The sequence below is a fragment of the Borostomias antarcticus genome, assembly GCF_949987555.1.
Source record: "Borostomias antarcticus genome assembly, chromosome: 7".
In the NCBI taxonomy this organism is placed as follows: domain Eukaryota; kingdom Metazoa; phylum Chordata; class Actinopteri; order Stomiiformes; family Stomiidae; genus Borostomias; species Borostomias antarcticus.
This window is the reverse complement of record NC_140240.1, coordinates 28,303,952-28,329,403: the sequence shown is the minus strand read 5'-3', so window position 1 is coordinate 28,329,403 and position 25,452 is coordinate 28,303,952. Positions and strand designations below refer to the sequence as shown.

General features: G+C 45.3%; 4 protein-coding genes across 6 annotated transcripts in view; 2 read left to right on the top strand and 2 right to left on the bottom strand.

Moving 5' to 3' along the window:
• Window positions 1-4,001, top strand: part of LOC311311689 (nidogen-1-like) — a gene marked incomplete at both ends in the record, with an annotated part of 28,813 nt that extends 24,812 nt beyond the window's left edge. The window contains 6 exons of the mRNA XM_084441443.1: window positions 135-261; window positions 469-640; window positions 811-968; window positions 1,227-1,350; window positions 1,911-2,023; window positions 3,874-4,001. Coding sequence (XP_084297569.1) covers window positions 135-261; window positions 469-640; window positions 811-968; window positions 1,227-1,350; window positions 1,911-2,023; window positions 3,874-4,001 — 822 coding nt within the window. The remainder of the gene's footprint in view (window positions 1-134; window positions 262-468; window positions 641-810; window positions 969-1,226; window positions 1,351-1,910; window positions 2,024-3,873) is intronic.
• Window positions 4,002-5,892: 1,891 nt separating this feature from the next.
• tbce (tubulin folding cofactor E) lies at window positions 5,893-12,812 on the bottom strand. 3 transcript variants are annotated; one of them, XM_084440733.1, is made up of 17 exons: window positions 12,746-12,812; window positions 12,314-12,479; window positions 11,808-11,892; window positions 11,297-11,473; window positions 11,097-11,182; window positions 10,861-10,960; window positions 10,563-10,665; window positions 9,623-9,699; window positions 9,436-9,528; window positions 9,108-9,172; window positions 8,945-9,009; window positions 8,108-8,260; window positions 7,658-7,811; window positions 7,399-7,467; window positions 7,103-7,162; window positions 6,694-6,785; window positions 5,893-6,435 (listed from the first exon to the last, which is right to left on the bottom strand). In XM_084440733.1, the coding sequence occupies exons 2-17, from the start codon at window positions 12,447-12,449 to the stop codon at window positions 6,340-6,342; spliced, it is 1,611 nt and encodes a 536-aa protein (XP_084296859.1). In that variant the 5' UTR covers window positions 12,450-12,479; window positions 12,746-12,812; the 3' UTR covers window positions 5,893-6,339. The 3 variants fall into 3 exon arrangements, with proteins under 3 accessions (XP_084296859.1, XP_084296857.1, XP_084296858.1); XM_084440731.1 differs by having other exon boundaries at window positions 12,314-12,510; window positions 12,746-12,806; XM_084440732.1 differs by having other exon boundaries at window positions 12,314-12,491; window positions 12,746-12,791.
• Window positions 12,813-13,045: 233 nt separating this feature from the next.
• rbm34 (RNA binding motif protein 34) lies at window positions 13,046-18,375 on the top strand. Its single transcript, XM_084441526.1, has 11 exons — window positions 13,046-13,262; window positions 14,148-14,310; window positions 14,746-14,864; window positions 15,192-15,417; window positions 15,557-15,616; window positions 15,715-15,758; window positions 16,303-16,386; window positions 16,569-16,632; window positions 16,807-16,849; window positions 16,932-17,050; window positions 17,293-18,375. The coding sequence occupies exons 1-11, from the start codon at window positions 13,216-13,218 to the stop codon at window positions 17,743-17,745; spliced, it is 1,422 nt and encodes a 473-aa protein (XP_084297652.1). The 5' UTR covers window positions 13,046-13,215; the 3' UTR covers window positions 17,746-18,375.
• A 118-nt stretch (window positions 18,376-18,493) lies between these two features.
• On the bottom strand, window positions 18,494-21,944 carry tomm20b (translocase of outer mitochondrial membrane 20b). The gene is made up of 5 exons (XM_084441225.1): window positions 21,736-21,944; window positions 21,216-21,262; window positions 20,816-20,897; window positions 20,129-20,271; window positions 18,494-19,304 (listed from the first exon to the last, which is right to left on the bottom strand). The coding sequence occupies exons 1-5, from the start codon at window positions 21,857-21,859 to the stop codon at window positions 19,260-19,262; spliced, it is 441 nt and encodes a 146-aa protein (XP_084297351.1). The 5' UTR covers window positions 21,860-21,944; the 3' UTR covers window positions 18,494-19,259.
• Window positions 21,945-25,452: the final 3,508 nt, after the last annotated feature.

Below are 25,452 nucleotides of genomic sequence, written 5' to 3'. Positions count from 1 at the left end.
CCTCTCTTGGCCAGGTCTCCCTTGAAAAAGAGATCTTTGATCTCAATGGGACAAACCTGGTTAAACAATGGTTAAATAAATACAAATAAATAAAAAGAGCCAGCATAAAGCCCGCCTTCTGTCTCTACTCCCAGGACAGAGTGGTGATTGCTGTTGCCTATGACTGCGTGGAGAAGATGGTGTATTGGACGGACATAACAGAGCCCTCCATCAGCAAAGCCAGTCTGAACGGAGGAGACACCATCACTCTCCTTACCTCAGGTGAGCTACAGCTCTCATCGTAGTTTCGGTTGGAGTGAAAGCCTTTAGCCTTCCGGCGACTTCCGTGGCGTCTACCGCAATACAGGCTACCGATTGGCTATTCAGGCTACATGACATAAACGTTCTCTAAGTCAAACATGCGCTATATCTCTGGTTCTAGACGTTCTTACGGTACGCCTCCAATGCTATTCAACGTATGTCCTACAGAGCTGGAGAGTCCAGAGGGGATTGCGATTGACCACCTGGCCCGCCTCATGTTCTGGACCGACTCCATGCGGGACACGATCGAGGTGGCCAAACTGGACGGGAGCAACCGTCGGGTTCTGTTTGACACTGACCTGGTCAACCCACGGCCCATCGTCACAGACCCCTCCTATGGGTGTGTGCCTAGACTCTAGAGGATTTCTTTCATACTACTGAACTAGTGCATTAAAATGTGTGGGGGTATTCAAAATGCACCACAGAGAACAATAGAAATTCAAGTCACATGGGCTTTAAGGATCTTTAGCTGTGTCGTGATGATCTAGTGTTCTATGGTTCTTTGTACAGGCGGCTTTACTGGGCAGACTGGAACCGAGACGGACCCAAAATTGAGATGTCCAACATGGACGGCACTGACAGAACGGTCCTGGTGAAGGACGACCTGGGCCTGCCCAATGGCTTGACCTACGACCCCGAGAGCCAACAGCTGTGCTGGGCCGATGCCGGTAAGACTACGCCAGACGTGCCAGACGATAACAGTCGGAGGTTCTGTCCCTCTGCCGATTTATTTCGGTAATTCAGGCGGTTCGGAGCATGGCTCAAGAACCACGCGGTTGTGGGTTCAACTCCTTCTGGGACTTGTGTCATTATATAAAAGCTTCTTAATGGCATGAACCGTTTACTGCAACTATGTGTATATACATGTGTATATACTTCCAGCGTGTGATTTGCAGTGCGTGCATCAAAATTAACTATGTTTTCAGGTACCCGTAAGGTGGAGTGTATCGACCCCAACCGTCACGTTCGCAGACAAGTGGTGGAAGGGATCCAGTATCCGTTCGCCATCGTGTCCCATGGAAGAAACCTCTACTACACTGACTGGAGAAGGTTTGGCCTACAGCTTTGACAGTCTAAACAGAATCCTCGAGAGACAGAATTCACTGGGATTTTTTCTCTGCAAAACGTTAAGGCCGTTTCATTCAGTAAATTGGGAAGGTTTACCAATCGTTGCGAGTGCTTGCAGCAGATGCCTGTAGGGCTGGTACAGTATTGTGCATAGAGAACTTCAACTTTGCAAGGTATAGATGTAGGAGGTGCGCTCCAGGTCTGAATATCACCCTTATTTGGAATAAAATGACCCAAAGCCAAAGATAGATGGTTCTGGCTAGACCATTGGTCTGTTGGTTACCATGGTTTTGCATGGCAACCGACAGGCTATAATGCAGCCGTAAAATATGTCTCCGTTGTCGTGTGTATGAGGTGCGCACTCCAACTTTGAGAGGTCACTTAAAACAGTACCATTTGTTTTGAATGTGGGTGTCTTGTAAATGTCTACGTTGGTTTAAAACGAGTGATTATTTGACTTGGGTCTAAAGTTGGGTTGCGGTCCTCGGGGGCTGGCGAACGTTTTGAGAACGTTGTTGGAACGTTGTGTTTTCCTTGGCCAGGGAGGCGGTGGTAGCTGTGGACCGGGTTGCACAGAGAGAGACGGAGGAGTTCCTGCCACAGAAGCGTTCGCGGGTCTACGGTATCGCCACGACCCCGACCCATTGCCCCCGAGGTAAACGATTTCGCAAACTCACATTCTGTTTCTCACCGTAGATCAGTCTGGACTTCCAGCTATCTCGAATGATTTCCAGAAATTGCATTTGCAACCTGGCCAATCAGGGACTGCGTTTTTACTGCTGTTCTGCCATCCAGTGGGGACGCAGCCCCTGATTGGTTCCCGTAGTCGATGCGTGAAAATGAAGTACAGGCCGCCAGCAAAAAAAGTAGTGTTGCGTCTCCCGAAGCAATGAGCGGTAATGTTAACGTTAATCAAACCAAATCAAACTTTATTTTTATAGTGCATTTCATACACAGAGGCAACACAGTGCGCTTTACAGAGAGCAGTTTATACCACGTACGGTATGTTCTCTGCGAAAGTACGGCGGCCATTACAACTCGTTGGTCCACACAAAGTAACGGATTCAACGTAATCCAATCCACTAACCAGTAAATCTTCTGGGAAACATCATCATTCACTTCAGCACAGATCATACTCTTCATTTGAAATGGCTCAACGGGTACGGATAACATTATGTCTGCACCACATGATAAACCGCATCCAGCTTGAGTCCGTGACTTAAAATAGCACAAACCCTGATTCTTATGGATGTGCTTCCTTAAGTTATGGAATAGTCCGGAAAAAAAATCAAATGACACGCTATCGTAACTTAAATCTCCAAGCAAATGATTTCGGTGTTTACATAGGGGGGCTGCCAGGCAGAGACAGCTGTGAGTAACGCAGCCATGGCACAGCTGGCCGCGCTGAGGCTAACGTGACTCCGTAACCCCGAATTCCCCGCTCCCCTCCGTCCATCCCCCACATGGTACGGTCTGGAATCAATTATCCCGGCGGTATGCGAACAGCCTCGCGCACATCTGTGCTCCAACTCCAAGATCCAGTGTGGATCTGGCCTGTTCCCATGCATTAAGAATGACTGGCTCTTATATTTGGATCCGGAGGGTTTTTGACTGAGCCCACCGCCCTAGCACGCCTGTTTTTCATTTTAAATAATGTATAGGGACTAATTATTTCAGTTCACTTAAGCCCCGTGACAGAGTACAGTGTTTGGTTGTGTTACTCCCATACCAAGACCCCATAGTGGATCCAGTTTGAGTTAGTATCTGAGTCCGATTGATACCTCTGTGTCTGCTGTGGATGTTATAGCATTTAGTTAACACACACACACACATACACACAGACATACACCAGCCCACTTCCGGCTTTAGGCCTGGGCCATAGCAAACACACACCAGTATTTGCCATGTCTCCCCTATGATGTTTTTTAGCCTCTCTTACTCTGAAAATTTAATTTAATGTAATGTATTATACTTATATTTAATGTAATGTATTATTTATAAATGTTCTTAGCCGGTAGACAAACATACTCCAGGAGCTTGCTCAATCGCCTTGTTGAGAGGGGTCAGGGAAGAATTTTTACAGCTCACTTATCTGGCCCCCGGGTGATACTGTTTTTTTGCTTCCCTCTGGAATATGTAGGGGTGGGTCGTATGCCCACCTCCCTTGTTCTCTGTAAAGCGCATTGTGTTGCCTCTGGGTATGAAATGCTCTATACAAATAAAGCTTTGATTGATTGATTGATTGATAGTTGTGTTGTGGCATCCCTCTTTGATTGCTGGGGCCTCACCACCCCCCCCCCCCCAACAAGAGCATGCAAAGCATATGATTCATGTGTGTGAACGTGAACACATACTGTACTTGCTGTACTATTGTAAATAGTCCATTCTTTTGTAGGTTCTTGTGTCACTACCTGTTATGCTGCTATTCAGACTCCCATGTCGTGTGCGCATAGTATGAATCTGACCCGAGACTAAACGCCGTCGTGAACGATCTCGCCCTCACAGGGTACAACTACTGCGCCAACAACGGCGGCTGCTCCCACCTCTGTCTACCGCGCCCCGGCGGCTTCGTCTGCCGATGCCCCGACGCAGCGGCGGCGTCCGACGGGAGGTGCATGGAGAGGAACCTGTAACGGGACGGGCTGGACTTGCGACGACAGCGTTGCGTTTCGCCTTCTGGCTTCCTCTGAGGGGGGGGGGGGGGGGGGGGTAAGCTGCTTCCGGAAGGGGTGACTCCTCCTGAATTCCAATGTCAACCCCCCCCTCCATCCCTCAGTTCCTCCTTTGACTCTGTCTTGCGGACGGTAATAAGTAATAACTCATGTAATTGGTGTCAACTCCATTCAGAACGCGGAGTGGTTGAGGAATAGGCGGCAAGGGAGCGGAATTGAATTGGGCCTTTTTTGCCACTATGAGCCAATATTGGACTGAGGGGGAACATTTAGGAGATTGGGGTTTTAAGAGGGTGTGTTCAGGGATGGGGTGGGCGGGCGGGTGAATTACATGGGGATTTCTACCTAGTTACCGTTATCTAAACTCACCAAAGTATTTTCCTTATTTTCTGATCAATTTGCTTAAAATTCACTTTGTATTTTTTTTTTTTTTTTACTTGTAAATAAATACCTAAAATATAGACACATCTGACTTACTGCTACACACTGGCAGCGGTGCTTGTGAAGACCTGTTATAGCTAACGACGATTACTGTGAAGATGTGCAGGTCGTAGGCACAGTGCTGGGTCTCAAGGACCTTGGCCCGGTGCCTTTTGATCACCTCACATAGGCGTGTTACATAAACTGGATGTCATGTATGTGCAGCTGGGCCTTGAGAGACCGAGACGTGGGAAGAAACTGGTCATTTGCATTCTGTACAGCCCCAATAAAGACTTGTTTTGTACTAACTGTGTGCATTGTCACTTGTCCATTTTGTGCTGACTACCTCCCAGCCAGCTATACCAAAGATTATTGCTGGTGATAACAGGAAGTGAGCTCACCACAGGATTCCACTGCACAATTAGTCTGCCTCAGCAGCAATATCAAAGTAATTAAGTATACTTCAACTGATCAGTTAGATCTGCTGGAGGAAGAGATTAAATTCGATTTTAGCCTTAAATGTCTAAAATGTGGACATTTGTGTTGCTCTGGTCAGCCACAAAACAGTGACATCCAGAACACATACAGACAAGTACCATTGCAGATGAAGGCCTATATTTTACACAACAGCACCCTCTGTTGGTTCTCTGCGCCTCAGTAAGTTATATCCTCAGGAATTGAGAATAGATATATACTATATTAAATATGTATATATATAAACATATAAACCAATTTGGCCATTCCGGACCTGGATAGGTCTAAAGAAAGTGACAAGGATTATACAGAATGACACCATATTGTGATCAACTATTTTCAAAGGAAGGAAATGACTTCATATTGGTGAACTACGTTATTACTTTCAGCACAGGTTTTAGCGCAGGCTGGTTGGTATCTACAGGATAATAAACTATGATCTACTTTCACCCTCGCGTCATCAGTGCATTCACACAAGAAGCCCTCAGGCTCTATAGGCCAACAGTGGAATTCCGTTATTAATGGTTTAAGGATAAAGAACTAGTTCCTCTACTTTCATTTAAAATTGCAACAAAAAAAGTCATGATCCAATAATCCCTAGGTTGCTAAGTACTAGCATTCCATGCTTTCTCTTCAGTTCCCCTCTTGCAGAATGAACAGCATTGCTGGGTCTTTGTGTAACCGAGTGACCCTCACTCCTCAAAGGAGCGCTAACAGTCCCTCTAAGACAGACGTCCATATTGGCGCAACTGTTGGCACTTTCGCCTCATAAGGGGGAGAGCATGGGTTCGAGTCCCGCCCTGGGCGAGCCCTTAACACGGGTTACATTTGCAAGCGCAGTGAACACAAGGAAACATTTTTATTTTTTATTTTGAGTGCACATTACACAACATTTTACATGCAATGATTAGGATTAAATGATGAATGAATGATATTTAAGAATTGAATAGCAGTTCCTCAGGGGTTACACTTTGAATTCGCCACAATAAAACCACTATAACTGGTCTATGAAGGTCCTCAGACTCAAATGAAACAATGAAAGCCAGGGTTCATATATCTTTGCAGACTAAACACCATTGTTGTATCATTTTGCATGGATTTGGAAGGCTAAGGTGTTTTTGTAAGAGCCATGACAGTGTTTCATGTAGCAGTTGCCAAAGTGTCAAGACATATTTAAGCCATCTGTCGTACAAAGCTTGTTATGACATCCATCTCAAATAATGTGTTTGGATCTCTGATCCATCGACTATACAGTCTGGTTAGGCCAAGCTCAAGAACACCTGCAACGACCTTCCGGAATGATCCTGAAGCTGTCGGAGTCCCAAACAACTGCTGCGTTTTCTCGCTCCTGTTCTTTCCTCGTAGAGTGAAATACCATCTCCGTGTCCTTGAGCACCTAAGCAGGTCAGGACCAGCGGACCAGTACGCTGTCTCCGTCTTCGATGGAGTAGAACTGCAGCGGCTTCAGGTCGTTGTCAATCTCGATCTCTGTGCCCTCCATCTAAAGGCGAAATGGACGTGTATTTTAAGGGAAGGGAAGTGAGAGTTGTCTTAGACACGTTCAGAGAATTTAAGACGGTCCCCTGTGAATGATCTAATCAAAGACACAAACTGTCATCTCAGGTTTCTGGTTACAACAGATCATTAAACCAAAGGCCTAGCCAGTAATGGCACAACTAGACTCGGCATGTCTTAAATTGACTTGGCACCATTTAATTGGCAGACTGAAGCAAGTCAAAGTTACTGTGACCTTCTTTACCTTGGATGTAGAGTATGAGAGCTTCAACTCAGCGCCTGGTATCTTCAGGAGCCTGTAGAGGAGTCCTTTCACCTTCTGGACGATCATGGTATCTAAACACAAGCGAGTGGACTCAATAAATTATCATCAAGCAACTGATGCACTAGTCTGCAAAACGTCACAAACAGTCTTGATGATGACAATTCTAAAGCTATATACGGATGCGGACTCCTCATCCATTTTGTTTTTCCAAATTAAAATTAAAAAGCCCCAAAAGCCTTTGCTACAGTAAGCAGCTTACTGAATGCATGCATTTATTAGGCCTACATTAATAAATTATTTGACATTATCACTAAGAGAGCCTGAGAAGAGCTGGTGGTTCAGCTGAAGCCAATCCCCAACACAAGGAGAGTAAATATAATTAATATACCTGGAAGCTTCTTCACGATGGGCTTCCTGTCAGTGTCATCTGGGCAAACAAATGTGATGGCTGGTAGGAATAAGAAAAGTTGAATAAAATAATTTATTTATTTCTATACTACACATGTATGTTTATTTACATACTACACACTGTACACTATCTACTACACACTATACATGATCTTCTACTGAATGCCGTATTGCAAAACAGTGTAGCTAGCCATGCTAACCGTGCTAGCTAGATAACTAGCCATGCTAACCATGCTAGCTTGCCACGCTAGCTGGGTCCAGACTTCATGGACTCACACAAGAGTTGGTTTTTCAGTGCAAACGGCTCCTGCTTCTTCAGTTCTCCTTCCTCCGGGGCTCCGTATTCTAAAAGGCAAACAGGAATAAGGGACTGTTCACTGAGCTTTCTGCCACATCATAAGAGGAACACTGGACAAGATCAAACATTTCATCCTGGAATGAAGTTAAAGCGCAAACAGCACCAAAGCGCGTGACGTGACGGATCTCGAGATAACTCGCAACTTCGATCTCCGAGGATGTAACAATTCGTACTCACTCTCTATCAGGGCCAGGTAGCGCGGGTGCTCGGTGATGAATTCGGCGCTGGGGTGGTTCTGCCGGGGGTCTCGGTGCCCCCCGGACTCAAGCCACTCCCTCGCGAACATCTTGCAGTAGTCTAGCTCAGCCCCTCTTCTCTCCTTGGGGCTGATCTGAGGGCGAGCATGTTAGCAGGGAGGGAGAACGAGGGAATCTCAGTAAGGGGTGATACTGGAGGAGCGAAATACGAAAGAACTGCATAACTGATAAAGCAAAATAATCAACTCAGTCCGCAAATCCGCAAAATTAATTTCCCCTTGTGGGTTAAAAACATTGGCATGCAATTGTCTCTTCGCCCCTCAGTTGAACCGGCCTATCGGATTAGATCACATCACATTCGACGCGTTGTTCGTCCGCGCTCTCGGCGGCGGACTCCGGGCAGGAGGGCGTGGCCGGCCTGGTGTCTCACCGTGCAGCGGTTGAGGACCTCCACCCGGCCCACCCTGGCCAGGAGGAGCTGCTCGGTCGTCTCCCGGTTGCGCTCTCTGCTCAGCAGGGGGTTGTCCCGGCACGACAGCTTCACCAGGCTCCGCAGCTTGTCGAACTCGTTCACCGCCCGCCACTGTGCGCACGCGTCCGCGATCGTGTCGTGTGTGTGTGTGAGCGTAGGTGTGTTTGTGAAGGGCAGGGAGAGAGAGAGACAGAGACAAAAATGTCAATAGACTACAATAGACACCTGATGAAAAAGACTACAATAGACACCTGATGAAAAAGACTACAATAGACACCTGATGAAAAAGACTACAATAGACACCTGATGAAAAAGACTACAATAGACAGTAGACACCTGATGAAAAAGACTACAATAGACAGTAGACACCTGATGAAAAAGACTACAATAGACAGTAGACACCCGATGAAAAAGACTACAATAGACAGTAGACACCCGATGAAAAAGACTACAATAGACAGTAGACACCTGATGAAAAAGACTACAATAGACAGTAGACACCCGATGAAAAAGACTACAATAGACAGTAGACACCCGATGAAAAAGACTACAATAGACAGTAGACACCCGATGAAAAAGACTACAATAGACAGTAGACACCTGATGAAAAAGACTACAATAGACAGTAGACACCTGATGAAAAAGACTACAATAGACAGTAGACACCTGATGAAAAAGACTACAATAGACAGTAGACACCCGATGAAAAAGACTACAATAGACAGTAGACACCTGATGAAAAAGACTACAATAGACAGTAGACACCTGATGAAAAAGACAAAGGGAGGTTCTCACCTCCGATATATTATTATTATTCAGGTAGAGAATCTTCAGTGCTGGGAACAATGCGGTCTTGAAACCTACAGATGACATAAGGAAAAAGTCATTTACGTCATCCAAAGCCCTCCCAAAGAAAAGTAAGTGCAAAAAGGTTTATGAAGTAACGTTCAAACTTTACCAGGTAATGCGTCGTCGAACCGAATAATCGATAGTCCTGTATCGGACATTTTTAAGGTCTCCAACCTGAAATGTATAAAGGAAATGGAAAGTCAACCTGCCAATGCACAAACCAATCAATGGCAGGGCTTTGTGAGTTGTTAAAATGTTAAAAAGGTTTTGAAAAATGCAAACGACAAAATCCCTTCCCCTCCCTTCAAGCCTCCCTCCAAAGCTACTCCAAAGTGGGGGGAAACAAATGACCCTCGCTAGGCAGGTCTGTAGGTTGACAGGCAGGTAAGCCGGCCAATCATTTAAAGGTGGTAACTCAAAATGATTGGAGCTCTTACCGAGGTAGCTGGCCAATACTCTGCACGCTATCTTCGACCAAGGGGTTTTTGGACAGATCCAAACATGTCAGAGACTCCAGGACGTTTAATGGCCTGCGTGGTAGACAAATGCAAAAGTCAGTCCCTCTGTAGGTTTGAAATCAAACAGATCTGACTGATGGATTTTATGGAGAGTATAAAACACTACCTCTGTAGCTCAGTGATGTCATTATCAGAGACATAGAGCTCTTCCAGCTTGGGCCACATGGGGGCGCACTCCAGCAGCTGACAGACAACCACAAACAAACGGAACAGCAGAGCTTCTATTAGAATAAATAACATATTACTCTACGTTATGTTCAATTTGGAGTTTGGTACTACTGGCTCAGTAACGCTGAAGCATTGATCTAGATGCCCAGCTAGCTCAGTCGGTAGAGCACCAGACTCTTGACCTCAGGGTCGTTGGTCCGAGACCCACCTGGACACAGCTGTAAATGGGCTTCACTTGAAACAAGCTATCAAACACATTTGGAGAGGATTTGAATTGATATTTTTATTCTCATTTTATTTTAGCATTTTGGCACTGGTGATTTTCCTTTGGATCTGGCTAAAAACTCTTTGGGGGGGGGCAAAAGATCCTCTACGCAGGAAAAACCCTGACTACAGGTGAGGAAAAACCCTGACTACAGGTGAGGAAAAACCCTGACTACAGGTGAGGAAAAACCCTGACTACAGGTGAGGAAAAACGCTGACTACAGGTGAGGAAAAACGCTGACTACAGGTGAGGAAAAATGCTGACTACAGGTGAGGAAAAACACTGACTACAGGTGAGGAAAAACGCTGACTTCAGGTGAGGAAAAACGCTGACTACAGGTGAGGAAAAACGCTGACTACAGGTGAGGAAAAACGCTGACTACAGGTGAGGAAAAATGCTGACTACAGGTGAAATGGATGAAAAAACACACTCCCCATTGTGGCTACCTCAGGATGGATAGAACATGTAAGAGTGGCCTGGAAAGTCTAAACCTTAGCATGTCGCACATTCCTCTGTTCTCAAAGAGTATTATGGATGTCTAAAAGAAGTATTATAAGCATCCACGTGTGTTACCGTCAGGGAGGGGATATAGAGGTACTACGTTACCGGTTACCTGGGGCCACGTGAGGGCGCAGTCTTTAAGGGAGAGCACCTTCAGGCAGGAGAAGCCCTGAGGCGGAGCCAGGGGGTCAGAGGGCAAACGCAGTCTGTTATGGCTGAGGGGGACCAAAGAAACACACTCTAATCGACCCGGGAAAAACACTGCAAACACCAAAGTAGACACCAAAGTTGGCGGACGTAAAAACAAAACAAAACAACAACCGATGAAAAAGGTGGAATTTGACATGACTGGGAGGAATAGGAGGGGGCGGGGCATAAAAATGGGAGGGGTCACACGCGGTGAAGTGTACCTGAGCAACAGCTCCTCCAGCTGCTCCATCTGCTCCGTAATGGCCGCCACATCATCCCAGCAGCAAAGCAGGTTCCCGGACAGGTCCAGGCTGAGCACGTCTGAGAAGGAACGCTGAGGATCACAAGCTGGCCATCCCCCCGTGTCATCACTTTAAGCGCATCCTCCAGCTAAAAGTAGTACGTTCTCCTTCGACTGAGTGAATTATTAGCAGACGCTTCTAAACAGAAAGGATACGTGGAGTGGCTTTTCTGATTTGATTCTGCGGACCGGGTCCAGACACCTCACACGTGCTGAGCGCTACCACCGTAAGGCACTCCTCCCTGGAGAAAGGTTCGGATAGAGCGATGAACACATTCAACATCCTCTTTCACCCCTTTTTCATTCACAAGGGGTCCGTTTTCAAGATTGAAACTCTTAACGGTCTGATCTCTTACTTCTGTTTCTCCGAGATGGCCTCGAAGCCCACCATCTCAACGGTCTTGGAGGCGATTGTTATCTCATCCTCTAAGACCTGCTGGACCTCTGTCCTGTAGCATTCTCTGATGGCTGATAGGTAGTCCACCCCGAAACTGACCTTCTTGGGCCGAACGAAGGAGCCCCCCGTTGGATGCCTGTGGAGGAGGGGAAGGAGAGGGAGGGAGGGAGGGAGGGAGGGAGGGAGAGAGAGAGAGAGAGAGAGAGAGAGAAGGAGAGAGAGAAGGAGAGAGAGAAGATAATATTACGAGCAGGTTACATGTACATATAGAAGGCACAAAGACATTCAGACACTGAGACACACAACAGCTGGGTTCCAAACAGATACAGATACATTCCGTTGCCTGTAACTCTTAGTAAGACGTCCCTGGTTGTGAACCTCCAGAATAAGGTATGAATGATGTGGGCTACTGCTCAGCGAGTGTCATCACCAGTTCCACACGTATGTGTAGAATACAAGAAACTACTCACCTGCAGGTAAAGTATCGGACACCTTCATTGCTGCCATCATGCTTGCCTCGCTCAGGGTTGTCCCACTCCACCCCGATCCACAGTCCTTGAGCAAACAATCTGATCATTTAAGGAATTTTACGCAGGAAATACATTTCCGAATAACAAATTGTTCCACTGATATGCTAGTAATAACCAGATAATATGTTGTCAACATTACATTTCTTAGACACTGATTTCCCGATGTTCCCTCAGGCTCAATCATAATGGATTTTCAGAATCAGTTTATTGGCCAGATAGCTTACAGCATGCTAGGAATTTGTTTTGGTCAATGTTGCATAACACTGATGGAGACAACTTTAGACCAGGTGCAGGGACGAGACGGGACAGTGCAAAGACAGGACAGTGCAAATGAGCAATAAAATGCAAATACAAAATGTGTGTGCGATGCTTTATATATACGTATGTGCCGATGCGAAATGTGTGTGCAGTGCGAACCTATGCACAGTACAGTCAGCGGTTCCTACCAGTAGTTGGGGGTACAGTGCCAACGAACCGAGCTGTGCCCCGTTCCGCGTCGCATGCCACTCGCCTGCCCACAGCGTCGGACGGAACCCCTTCAGCCATGGTGGAGATGTGTGCTGGTTGGGCGGTGTCTCTCATCAGATCGAAGTTTGCTAACTTGACAGCTATCTTCAAATAGGCCTTGTATTAGAAGGTAGAGCTTGCAATGGAAAACACAAACATGCCATGCCATCACGTCATCGATGTCAACTCATGCTAGTGCCAGGTAGCTAGCTTTGCTAACAGCTAACGTTATATGGGTAGCTAGTATTTGCTTTTCTAGCTCGCAGCTAGCTAGGAGTATTTTCCCCGATGATCTGTGACATATTAAGATCATATGTCTTTAAATAATTATGAATCAGATGTCATTTGACAGAAAATGTTACTTTTGTTACCTTTGTAAGAGACTTCTGAGCAGCTCTGGCATCATCACACACCTCCTTGTAGACAGGAAGCGGTCCAGTTTGATGATACACGTTTCCGACATCCACACTTTGGGGGGTAAATAAATCATTATCATTATCGCATCAGTGACATGGGAAATATATAAAGGATTATTGTCTCATTATGTCTTTATCCTATAACAATTAGCTAATGTCAATAAACTCCCTCGTTAAAACTGCTCGCACGGCGTCTAGGAACCTTTTATATTAGTTGTAGTGTCGGCCGGAATAACGGGATGAGGGACACGTTTACATGTAGGAGAAAAACGTGAGTAAAATGTCCTTATGATAAAATCAACTAACAAAGCTAGTGTTACGTCGCCTTTCTATTTAATTTTACGGATCGTCTCCCAGTTATCCATTTCATCATCGAAAAAAGCTAACCAGTCATCAGAAGTATCTGAAGTGAACCAGAACTGACCATGAAGAACAAACTTGGGCATGGGAAGAAGAAACTTCATGGCGAGAGGTTTGTGTTTCTGTCCACATGTTCCTCACTACCTGAACTAAATACACGAATCCTCCAATTATATATGCATCTGTAAATCTGACCAGGTTACTTCTGGGTAGTCTGATTGCTGGGCAGCATTGATTAAAAAAATGGACAACTGTCTAGTTAGCTAAACAGTAGATTTGTTATGATGACCTATAGGCCTGACGTTAAAGCCAGCTTTGTAGCGCCAGTGTTTATGATACTATTGCGCCTTTTAAAGTGATGCAGCCACTTCCATACGTGACGTATGACCGTCCGTGTGTCCGTTTGTAGAGATGTACTGTTGCACACCAGCAGAGGGCAGTAGAGATTGTTCATAAACCTGCACCACCTAACCACCTGGGTGTGATTTTTACCTCTGCCCCGGCGACACCAGGGTGAGAGGTAATGTTTTCAGTCGCGTGACTGTATCCGTAAGTCTGTCAGCAGGAACACACAAAAACAGCTGCACCGATTTTCACAAAACTCGGTGGAAGGGTGTTGCATGGGCTACCTTAGAACCCATTATATTTTGGAGCAGATTCGAATTACGGGGCGGGTCCACGAGCAGCCCGAACACAGCCAGCCAATCACCGCCACTCATTTTGTTGACCAGGATTTCGCAAAAACGACCCGACTGATGTTCGTGAAACTCGATAGAGGGATGCAGCGTGGGCCAACTTAGAACACATTCATTTTTGGCACGCACAGAGCCACAACATGCATTCAAGGGCGGAGGTTTGTGCTCTCTGAGCACCATTTCTAGTTATAGGGAGCATAATGTTTAACATCCAAGTTTGATTTGAGAAACGGCAAAGGGAATAATTTAACCAAATTATCTGTTGAATGGATCCTAACTGTAGGTCATCATGTTCTTTTCAGTGCGGAGGGGCAGGCTGCCAGCAGTCAGCCAACAGAGTATGTGTTTGGATCGGTGTCAGGCAGCTTGTTTCCTAAGGAAGCGTCATCGAGCTCCGGCTTGCTGTCGTCCTTGTTCACATCTGCACCCGCCGTCAATAACCAACTCTACGCTCCGGCGCCGAAGGTATGCATTATTAAATCAAATAATTATTCATTCATACACTGCACTGTAACTTTTATTCCTGTATTTCTGTATTCCTGTAGTTTTTTGTTTTAAATGTCCTTTTTTTGCATTTCGTTTTATATGATCTTTTATGTGTTGCACTTTGTCTTGATGCTTTTAATGTCTCATGTAAAGCACTTTGAATTGCCTTGTTGCTGAAATGTGCTATACAAATAAACTTGCCTTGCCTTGCATGAACATAAGAGATGAAGGACCAAGCTGGATTTAAGTTACACTAATTGCTACTTACTGTAGTGCCCCCCTCAAATTCGTTGTTGTTGTTTTGGTCAGGTACTACTCATTGGGGTCCCCAATGGGTACCTGACCAAAATAAAGAAAACTACGTTCGATGTGCAAAAGTTTGATGTTATTTTTCTGTGTGATTCATGTACATAGCCTGTGCCTAAGAGCCAGCAGAAGGATAAGGAAGATGTCAAAGTAAAAGTCCCAAACAACCAGAAAGAAAAGAAGACTGCAAAGCAAAAGTCCGCTGCAGACCAGCAGGTGGAAAGCAGGTGAGTGTCAGAAAGGATTATGACTGTAATTTCCCCCCGGGATCAATAAGTGCCTACCTGTCTGTACATGGTCTCCATAAAGACAGTGTCAACGTTACATGACCAATGATGTATTTGTTTACTCTCTGTATTGCATGGGTATTGTTATTTATCTGTATGTATGGCTGTTGTTTACATTATTTACATTAAAGTATGTTACAATGCAAGAAGTTGGAAGTTAACAAAATCTTTTTCTTCTCTATCTCTCTCTCTCTCTCACACACACACACACACACACACACACACACACACACACACACGAACACACACACTCTCTCTCTATCTCAGAGAGAGTGCTTTACAGAATGCCGATGAGGAAGAGCAGGTGGTCACAAAGACCCCCAAGAAGACCAAGAGGAAAGCCGTTGACGTGGGAGAGGGGGATGAGGAGGAGGAGAAGGATGATGGCGGGCCTAGGAAAAGGATGAGGACGGATGCTGAACACGCGGTGGAGAGGATGAAGATGAAGAGGACGGTGTTTGTCGGCAACCTGCCCGTCAGCTCCACCAAAAAGGTGACCGCTCATTGTGTCAACAGTGTCCATATGATTACGGGCGTGCGGTTTTGAACAGTCCCTTACCATATTGTAGAATGAGGATGGAGAAGTTGGAAAATGATTTGTTTAGCAGCATTATGTCTCGCCTGTTTTTCAGACGCTGAAGTTGCTCTTCGAGGGCAAAGGGCCCATTGAATCGATGCGATTTCGATCGGTGGTAAGGGCTTGACTTACAGGATTATCTCGTGTTTACATGTGTGCCATGTGTCTGTGTTCTACCACATTAGACTCAATAAACATATTGTTCTCTCACAGATAAGGGAGGACCCTGGCATGTCGCGGAAAGTAGCTGCTATTCAGTAAGTGAGACCGTTATCTGTGTTTATCGGTATATACAGGTGCATCTCATAAAATGATTGTGGAAAGTTCATTATTTTCTGGAATTTAATTCAAAAAGTGAAACTTTCATATATTATATTCATTACACATGTAGTGAAATATTTCAAGGCTGATTGCCTCCATGCCACGCTCCACGTCGATGCAGTAATTAGTGCAAAAGGAGCCTCGACCAAGTACTGAGTGTATAAATGAACATACCGAACATACTGTACAATCATAAAGATTAAAACAAAAAAGGCTTGAAATATTTGTGTAACGAAGCTAGAATACAAGAACGTTTCACTGTTTGAATTAAATGACGGAAAAAAGTGGACCTTTTAATATTCTAATCTTCTGAGATGCACCTGTAAATATGGCAACCGTCGCACCCCGATTTTCCCAACGGCGGAAACCGAGCGCCGCACAACTCGACGGAGGGCCGACCAGGGATGCGGCGGTGAAAATTAAGACGGATCGAGTGCGACGACAATTTATTTATTCTGCTCGTTTGCTTTCTCTCTACAGGCGCAAGGTTCACGCCAAAATATCCAGCATCAACGCCTACGTGGTGTTCAAACATGAGGAGGGAGCAGTGAAAGCTTTGGAAATGTAGGGAGTATATTCATACCGAAATTGGTGTTATGCTACATGAAATAATCTAGATGTTGGTGTATCTGTGGGTTTTCTCTGTCGTGTGCCTTGGAAGTCCGGCTTAGCTTGTCTATTTTGTGTGGAAGAGTTGTGCCCCCCCCCCCCTCCCCCATCTGATTAATGTGCTCCTATTGTTGCAGGAATGGCACGGAGGTCGAGAAAGACTTTCACGTCAGAGTGGACAGGGTCTCCCAAAACTCAGCAGTAAGTCTCTCGTTATACAAACATTGAAAGTGTACTAGGCGTGCTAATTTTCACACTCGATGTGGATGCTGTCTACTAATAACGCAAAGTCTGGGCTACATTTCCTGATTCTCCTCCAGCTTGCTTTAAAAGAAGGATTTCATCGCTAATGAACAAAATCCCCTTATCTTTCAGCATGACCATAAGAGATCCATATTTGTTGGAAATCTTCCATTTGGTAAGTAACTGTTATCCTTTGATAAATGTGAAAAGACTATAGTTTTTCTTGTTTGTAAATTAGACAGTGTGTTTACTTTCAGATATAACTGAACTACCAGTACGCCAGCACTTTGGGGAGTGTGGCACAGTGGAGTCGGTGCGTTTGGTGCGGGACAAGAACTCTGGGATGGGCAAGGGCTTTGGCTACATCCTGTTTGAGGTGAGACACACACACACACACACTCACTCTCCCTCTCCCTCTCTCATACACACTCAAACATGTGATGGGGCCAACAGAGATCCAAAAGTGATGTTTTTCCCTGTATGTGTGAGTTTACATACAGGCTTTTTCCCCTCTGACTTTGTATATACCATTATTACAGTATGAGACTTTTGGATGTGCCCACTTGTTGTCACTTACAGTATTGAGCCCTAGATTGTTCTTGTTCCTCCCGCTGGCAGAGTGCAGATGCCGTCCAGCTGGCCTTGAAACTGCAGGGCTCCAAACTCCAGGGCAGGTCCATCCGTGTGAACAGGTCCGTGACCAAGGAGAAAGCGATAAAAATAGCGTCCAAGAAAGGACCCCAAGGGAGGGCAGACAAGGGCCCTAACAAGGGCCCTAACAAGGGTCCTAACAAGGGCCCTAACAAGGGTGCTGGGAAGGGGGGGCAAGAGACTAAGGGCCCAGGCAGGGAGAGGGGCCCTAATAAGCAGGGCTTCAAGGGGAGACCAGGGCAGGGGCCTCAAAATAAATTCACAGGAAAGCCGTTCGGCAAGAGCCCGAACAAATCCCCAAAAGCCTCCTCGTCCTCGTCCTTCAAAGGAGAGATGGTCGACCCCAACAAGAAAACTCAAAAGAAAGGACTGAAGAAGAAACTGAAACCCAGGAAGAGGGACCAGGTCGTACACATCTGAAGTAAAAGTCTCTGTTCGCCATTTTAATTTGACTGTCAATTAATGTGATATTGTGCAGAATCAGATGTTGGTCAAATTTCTAGTGAGATCATTATTGTAAGAAACATTGGTTATGAGTGGGAATTTGAGTGAGTGAGTGTGCATGTCTGTGTGTATAAGTGTAATAAATTTGGCTTTCAGACCGGCCCACTTTAATGTTTTGGAGATGTTTTTTTGTGAATTAATCCTATTGAAACTACATTATTCTTACTGTTGGAGCCAATTAGGAAATTAAGACGATTTATATTAACTTGTATTAAATGAACAATGACTCCACCCGGTGGACATCTGGGAAAGAAGCCAAGGACAGGAAATATAGTCCACACATGGACACATGACAGGCCCCTCAGTTAATTGAGCCAGGTGTGCTGGTATGGTAGATGCAACACGGGAAACCTTTGTCAACTACAGCTACCGACCTTTGGATTTATTTACATTTTGTTTGAAGATACATTTTGAAGTACAGTAGGCTGTTTTGATCCTGAATTTGTTTGGACGCGAACACACACGCATCACACCCATGCACAAACAAAAACACACACACACACATACACACACTCATACAAGCTAGAAGCTCCAAGAAAGAACTGAAGACGGCAAAGAAAGTAAGTGAAATCTGATTATCGGTGATATGGTAGACGCGTTGACTTCCGTATGCAGTTGGATTGGCGTAAGTGGAACATTAGAAAAGGCCAATACACTTACATTGCGTCTGTTTGACTGAGACAATAGAAGGGGAACTTTTATTTCTTTTATTTTTTTCCATTTCAACATTCAATCATGTTATAAAGTATTTGTCAGACTTGATAACAAAAGAATAACTTAAAATACTTTGAGTAAAGACAAGCGCCATTTTTTTTTACAGTTCCATGTTTCCTACATTTGATATTCTAATATCATTGACAGTTTGGTACAAAGATGCTTTAATACAGAGATAATGTGTGAACCTGTGAATGTTACTTCAAGGGATTTGATTGTGAATGCTGGATTAGCATCCTTGTTCCATGTTGCTTAGTTTATCAACATTATTCAGAGAAGAGAGATGCTGATCGAAGAGCTTTACTTTTCCAACTGTACATCTGTGTTCATTAAACTGTTCGTTGGGTTACATAAATTTTTCTGTGTTTGCCATTATTGCAGCTTGGTTGCTAAACAGAACAACAGTGATTACGATTCCAAGCTAAACAGCAACAGTGGGTATCTGACCAAGGCAAACTCACAGTGACTGGGAATTGGACCGTTTTTTCTTCATCATTTAGACATGGGGGAAGCAGAAAAGACTAATTCAACCCTTTAAAGTGGGCACATTCTTTTTTTTCCAATGAAAGTTAAGTCCGTTTGCTAGATGAACCAGGGGTACCCCAGAACTCTTCAGTGGGCGTGGCTTTCTCTCTGCCTGGGTGGGTTTGAGGTGGTGGTCTCAGGACGGAAGGAGGGGGGTCCAGAGGAAGGGAGGGTCAAGTTGAGGCCTCCTCTTATTCTATATCGTCTTCACTCAAGCTCTGTGCACTCACGATACGCTGTTAAGAAAGGAAGACAGTAAATTAAACGTCATCTTCTTCCCTCGAACACATTCAAAAAGATGTGATCGCAAAACAACTATGCTGTTTCCACGCGAGTCAGCCCACATCACACCAGAGATGTTCATCTACTTCCTGTATGCCCAGCAGGCTTGCGGCGCGCCAATATTCATTCAAGAGGTAAGGGGTCGGTTCCCTGGTACAGGAACACACTAAATGGCCCAGAGAGCACCGTCACAGGTAAGTGGCTACCGATACTCTTCACACAACAGCACTAGAAAAAGGGAGTGTACTACACACTGTACTACGCTATAACGATGCAAAGCTCGATGCGGAAAACTCAGAATCGTAAATAAATAATACATAAAAAAAGGCCTGCGCGCTAAGTGTAAATTCCTTGCGGCTTGATAGTGAAACGTAAAAAAAAAAGTTGGTGAATCGTAAAGTTACGTAACGGACGTAAAACAAACATTACATCGTGTTTACGTTTGAGTTTAGGTGAAGATGGGCGAAAAGGAGAAAGAAATCTGACCGGCACGCGCTGCTTTAAAAGCAAATGTACAGTATGGAAGCACTTTGGCTTCTATAAAGTTGAAGGGCAAAAAGACCTGGACAAGAGCCACACAGTGCACAAGTTGTGTCGAGCTAAAATGAAATACTTTGGGAACACGAGACACCAATAAAAAAATGTTGACGCATGAAGATGCATCGATAATCGTTTTATTGAATCGGAATCAAATCGTGAGGTGCCTAGAGATTCCCACCCCTACTCCATTACAAACAACAGCGCACACAAACAAACGACACAAACAATAGTTGTATACCTGGCTGATGGTGGGCAGTTTGGTCAGCAGCATCTGGAACACGGGCGGGGGCAGGGTCTGCTGGAGGACCTGGAGCAGCTGCTGGGGCTGACCGCACACGGCGATGGCGTTGGTCAGGTGGTCCACGCCGTTCTCATAGTCTCCTACACACGCACGCACGCGCAGAAAGACAAAGTCGGGACTAGTGGACAGGAAGGTTGGATGGAAGGATGGTGGTGGAACTCTTGAGTGAGGTAGATGAGTACATTACAGTCATTTACAAAAGCTCCATTGCTTGACAATTATTCATTTTATTATTCATTCATATTATTCATCCTTTATTCATCTAGGGACGTCACACTGAAACTCACTGAGGTCCTATTCCTACTACGGAAAAGTATAGCCAAAGAACTGTGCTGGAATCAGCAAGAACACTACTATTATTCCTCGTCAGTTACAGTAAGAGCAACTTAGCATCCTCTCCTTCGTAACTCTCTCAACCAATCACTGATCGAACTAAGCTGGATCTGATATTTAAGATTATGCAATACTGCTTACACCAATCCAGTCAAGACTGTTCAGTGGTAAGGCGTGAAGCGTACAAGCGTGAGGTCCCAGTCAACTGACTCAGTTGAACTGAATCAGGAGATTCAGATCAGATTCAGATCCAGATTCAGATCAGATCAATAAGAGAGCCTCCATGTTTACCCTGGGCCAACAGCTCCTCTCCCAGCTGGATCTCCTCCAGGAAGAACTTCTGGACCGCCTCGGCGTCCTTCAGGTCCGGGAGCTGACAGAACACAACACCGGGTCAGACTGCATCCCGCCGACAGAGCTCACAGCCCAATTACAGACAATTACAATTTTCAGGAAGATGTGAGGCCAATTTGGCCGGTGTCTGTGTGTTAGGACGGCAAATGCAGCCATGGTTGAATATCTGCACGAGCCAACCATTATGCTGTAGTTGGCAGTCCATTTACTAAGTTGTCTATAATAAGCACTGTGTTTCCAACCATGTGCAACAATTATATTCAAGTTCTAGTAATCCTGTTGCGGAGCTAAGTACCCTAACAAACATTAACAAACGCAGTACAAACATTTCACTCACCTTTGACAATCCGGACCTGTCCTGCCCAGTCTTCTGCTTTCTCCTCCCTGGGGGGAAAGGATCAGTACAGTCTCCCTCTCTCAATTTTTTTGGCAAATGTAATGTAAGGATATAATGCCAGCAGAACATCAGCTAATTGGCAAGTAAAGTTATGTAGCCACTAGCCAGCTTAATCATCAGCCAGGCTACTGAGCTAGCTTTCCATTTTGAACAGCATAGCCAGCGTTTAGTCAGCATTACAGCATATTTTAAACGAATAGCTGGTCTGATTTCTGGTTATCGACTCATTCGTGTCAGACAGACGAGACAGACGTTAGCTGCTAGCAAGCACTAGCTCAGCAAGCTAGAAGGACAAGGCTACATTGAATGAATCCGACTAGCCAGCTAGCAATCCACCATTCAAGATCCCATTCCTCGTACCTCGCGAATGGTTTAACAACTCGTCTTTGCTCGGGCATTTCGATTGAGAGATCCCCTGAAGTCGTGTTTCCTACCCGGGGAGGGGGTTTATGAAACTCACGTTCTCGGAGCCTGTTCTTGAAGTCGGGGTCACTCCGTCTCTTTCTGTCGAAGTAGATGCAATAGCCGACAACGAGAGCACCACACACGCCGGCGGCTATGGTGCTCGATCTACCGCCCATCATACCTTCAGAAACGATCGATTGAGTAGTGAAAGGGAGCTGACTTCTAATATGATCTATCAGAGATGGTGCATGACCCCTCAGTCGCGCAGGCTGGCGGTGAAAAGGACCTGTAGGACCCCTAATTTGACAGATGGGATTGTCTCCACCAACGCCTGATTAAAATACATCACTCTTGATCGCCAGTTCATCGGAATAATTAAATCCCGATTTCTAACGATCAATTACGGTTTTAAATGAATAATCTAAAAACTGTAAACTACCCGAAACAGTTGGTGCATGTAAAACAGATACAGGTGTAACTAACCACGAGGGGGCAGTAGCACTCCATACAAAAAATAACTAGGCACACTAGTCAGTATTGTAATGTGACCACAATAAAACGATATTCACAACCAGAAAGAGGAAATAATCATCTTGATAATTGTAATGCATATCAAGGATTGATGCGAGTAGACCGTCTTTATACGGGGTGTGTGTGTGTGTGTGTGTGTGTGTGTGTGTGTGTGTGTGTGTGTGTGTGTGTGTGTGTGTGTGTGTGTGCTTGTGTGTGTGTGTGTGTGTGTGTGTGTGTGTGTGTGTGTGTGTGTGTGTGTGTGTGTGTGTGTGTGTGTGTGTGTGTGTGAACACTGAGGGCAGGGCACGGACAGTGGTGAAGGGCGGGACTCAGCTCACAGCGGACGCACAGCAGTCTGGCCACTTTAGCCAGAGGCTCGTCTCGTGGTGAGGTATTAAGTTACTCAAATATTCCTGGAGTCTGCCTCGAAAGCTTTATTGTTTTCTCTATACCAGGCTACACCAACCCATTCAATGTCTCAAGAAACACAGGCTGTACAAAAAATGACCCAGGCTAACAGTTGTTACTACTGTAGCATTTGCTCGTTTGACAAACCCCATTCAAGTCTCAATGTAGAGAAACAGTTGAATAGAGAGGCGAATAGGTGCAATGCAAACAATGTCACTAATAATAATTGTTTCTTGTGTTCATTGCTCGCTGTCCGTATGTCCAGGCCAAGCAGGAGGTGTCAAATTGTGTGTACATCAGTAGGAGTAGCCAACATTAGATGACACAAGTCCAATGTGAGCAAACTTAATATTAGAACAAACCCACTATGCAGCATAGGCACTTTTTCTTTTTTTTTCTTCTTTTTTCTTCTTTTTTTTACAGAAGCTGTCTCTCCTCGGCCAATGAAATGGGAGTCACTGCTCCCCTGCGTGTGCTTGTGGTAGCTATGAGACACAAAGTCTTCTAGACGGTGTGGGCCTTAACAGTAGGCTATTAGGCATGCTCCATAAAAGGCTTGGTTATTTGCATGCCTGGGCTCATAATCCAATCAGTGCTCCGGATGCTCCATGGTGGTCACACACACACACACACACACACACACACACACACACACACACACACACACACACACACACACACAAACACACAGACACACACCGAGCAATGCTGACTAGGTACATTTACTGTAACCTGGCGCGTTGACTCGCATCTGCGCGCGAGGAGCAATTATCTTCTGCCTCGTCATCGACTTTGGAACCATACACTCGATCACTGTGTTGCCATGGTTTCACGCCGGTGAGGTAACCATGGCAGCACTGCTGGTATTCCCCCGAAGCGGTTGACAGATGAGAGACAGTGTCTGTCTAGCGAGAGAAAAAGAAAACTGCTCAAACGTGACAGATGTGTTTAAAATGCCATTTCAGAGGAGCCGAGAAAGGCATATGTATTATGCACAAGTCTCTCAACGACTGACAGACAAGTACACACACACACACACACACACACACACACACACACACACACACTTCTGAATAAATAGATGAATAAGGATACACAGTACAGTATACTGAAGTCATCACCACACATGCACATACACACGTGCAATGTCCTCGCATACACATGCGCATGCACACACGCACACACACACACCAGCGTAAACACACAGCCGGGAAGGAGTGTGTGTGTTATAGTGAGGATTTGTACAAGGGCTTCACTGAGAAAAAGAGCGGGGACAAACAGAGCTGTAATTATTTTTACCCAGGCTGCAGCTGGGCTTTTTGTGTGCTTTGGCACTGGCACCTCGCCCCCCAGAACCCAGATCCAGCAGCAAGGGAGACTGCCAGAAGACAGGAACTGAAAAAATCCCCCTTTTGCAATTGGAATAAAATACAGGACGTTTTGAATCGGGGCCCAGGAACGTCCCATAAAACTGGAAATGGCAGGTCTGCCCTGTATTTTCCATGAACCCTGTGCTCCCATTCCAAAAGCTATGTCATTAGATGTGTTTGCAAGGAGGAACACGTAGTGGAACCAGGAATGGAGGGAGGAGGAGGGAAGGGGAAGGATGGCAAGCTTGCCAACTCTTTTCAGGCCAAGAGGAAAGAGAGAGAGGGAGAGAGACTTCTCTGTTTTGGTTGCCTGAATGGGGGAGAGGGTGCTGAAAAGGAATGGAAAGTGAGAAAGAAAGAGGTGGAGAGAAGAAGAGAAAGAGTGATTGAGAGGCTGCTCGTGTTAGCTAACATGGCGTCGTGCCCGGGGACCCTATTACCTCTGCTCAGTCTTTTGGCATCGTTTTTTTTTAGCGGTGGCGGTTTTCACTCAGTCTGTAAGTGAACCGCATCTCCCTCCTCCCCTCCGGCGCCCTGATGCTGAAGTCACCGCCGCCTCCCCTCCTGGGTCAGGGAGGGAAAGTGGTGGCGGTCAGCGGGTTGGCTAGCCTCGGCCTGTTTCCTCCGCTCTCCACCCTTCTGGCAGAGTGGGATAGCACGACGTATACACAGTAGTGGAACAGAGTCACAGTTTAACTGAAATATTAGCAGCTAGCAAAAGAAATACTGAGGTTTTCATCCGCACGAGACCCCGCCTCTTTATTTGCGTCCCCTGTAGTGGACATTTTGTTTCCGCCATCTCGTTTGAGCTACACTATTAATCCTTGACGTACATCCTGGCCTTTCCAGTGATATCTCATGTGTTAGGCTGGGATGATGGCAGTCCTCTTTCTGAGGCCAAAGGTTGAGACAAAATGTCGGTTTTAGCAACAAGGACCCACCCACAGAGGCTTGGGCCTATATATGAGACAGCAAAGTTTATTTTTAAACCTGACCTGATGAAGATCTGGTGGGATCGAAACGTTGCTCAATAAAGAAGTCTTTTAATTACAGCCAGTATGCAGGTTTATACCTAAAAACTGACTTATTTTTTAACCCAGCACCCATTGCCTGATGTGACATTATATATCTATTAATTCGGCTATAGCAACAAGCACATTTTATGGAAAGAGAAAAGGTAAGTGAAATATTGTTTAGCTATTGGTTTTTGAACTGTGATAATTATATATTTTCTAGTTTATTAACATGTCAGGAACTATTTGTTAGGAAAAGTAATAGCCCCTTTATGAATGCCCTCTATAATGGACATAAAGATGAACATTCACATTGTTTATAAGTCAGAACCAAGACAGAGGATTTATACCGAATAATTGAGGGGGATTCAGATTTAGATGAATCAGATGAGGAACATGCTGAGCATGAGGTTGTTCTTGTTGGAGAAGAGATAGAGAGCTCAGAGGCAGGCGGCTCATAAGACACAG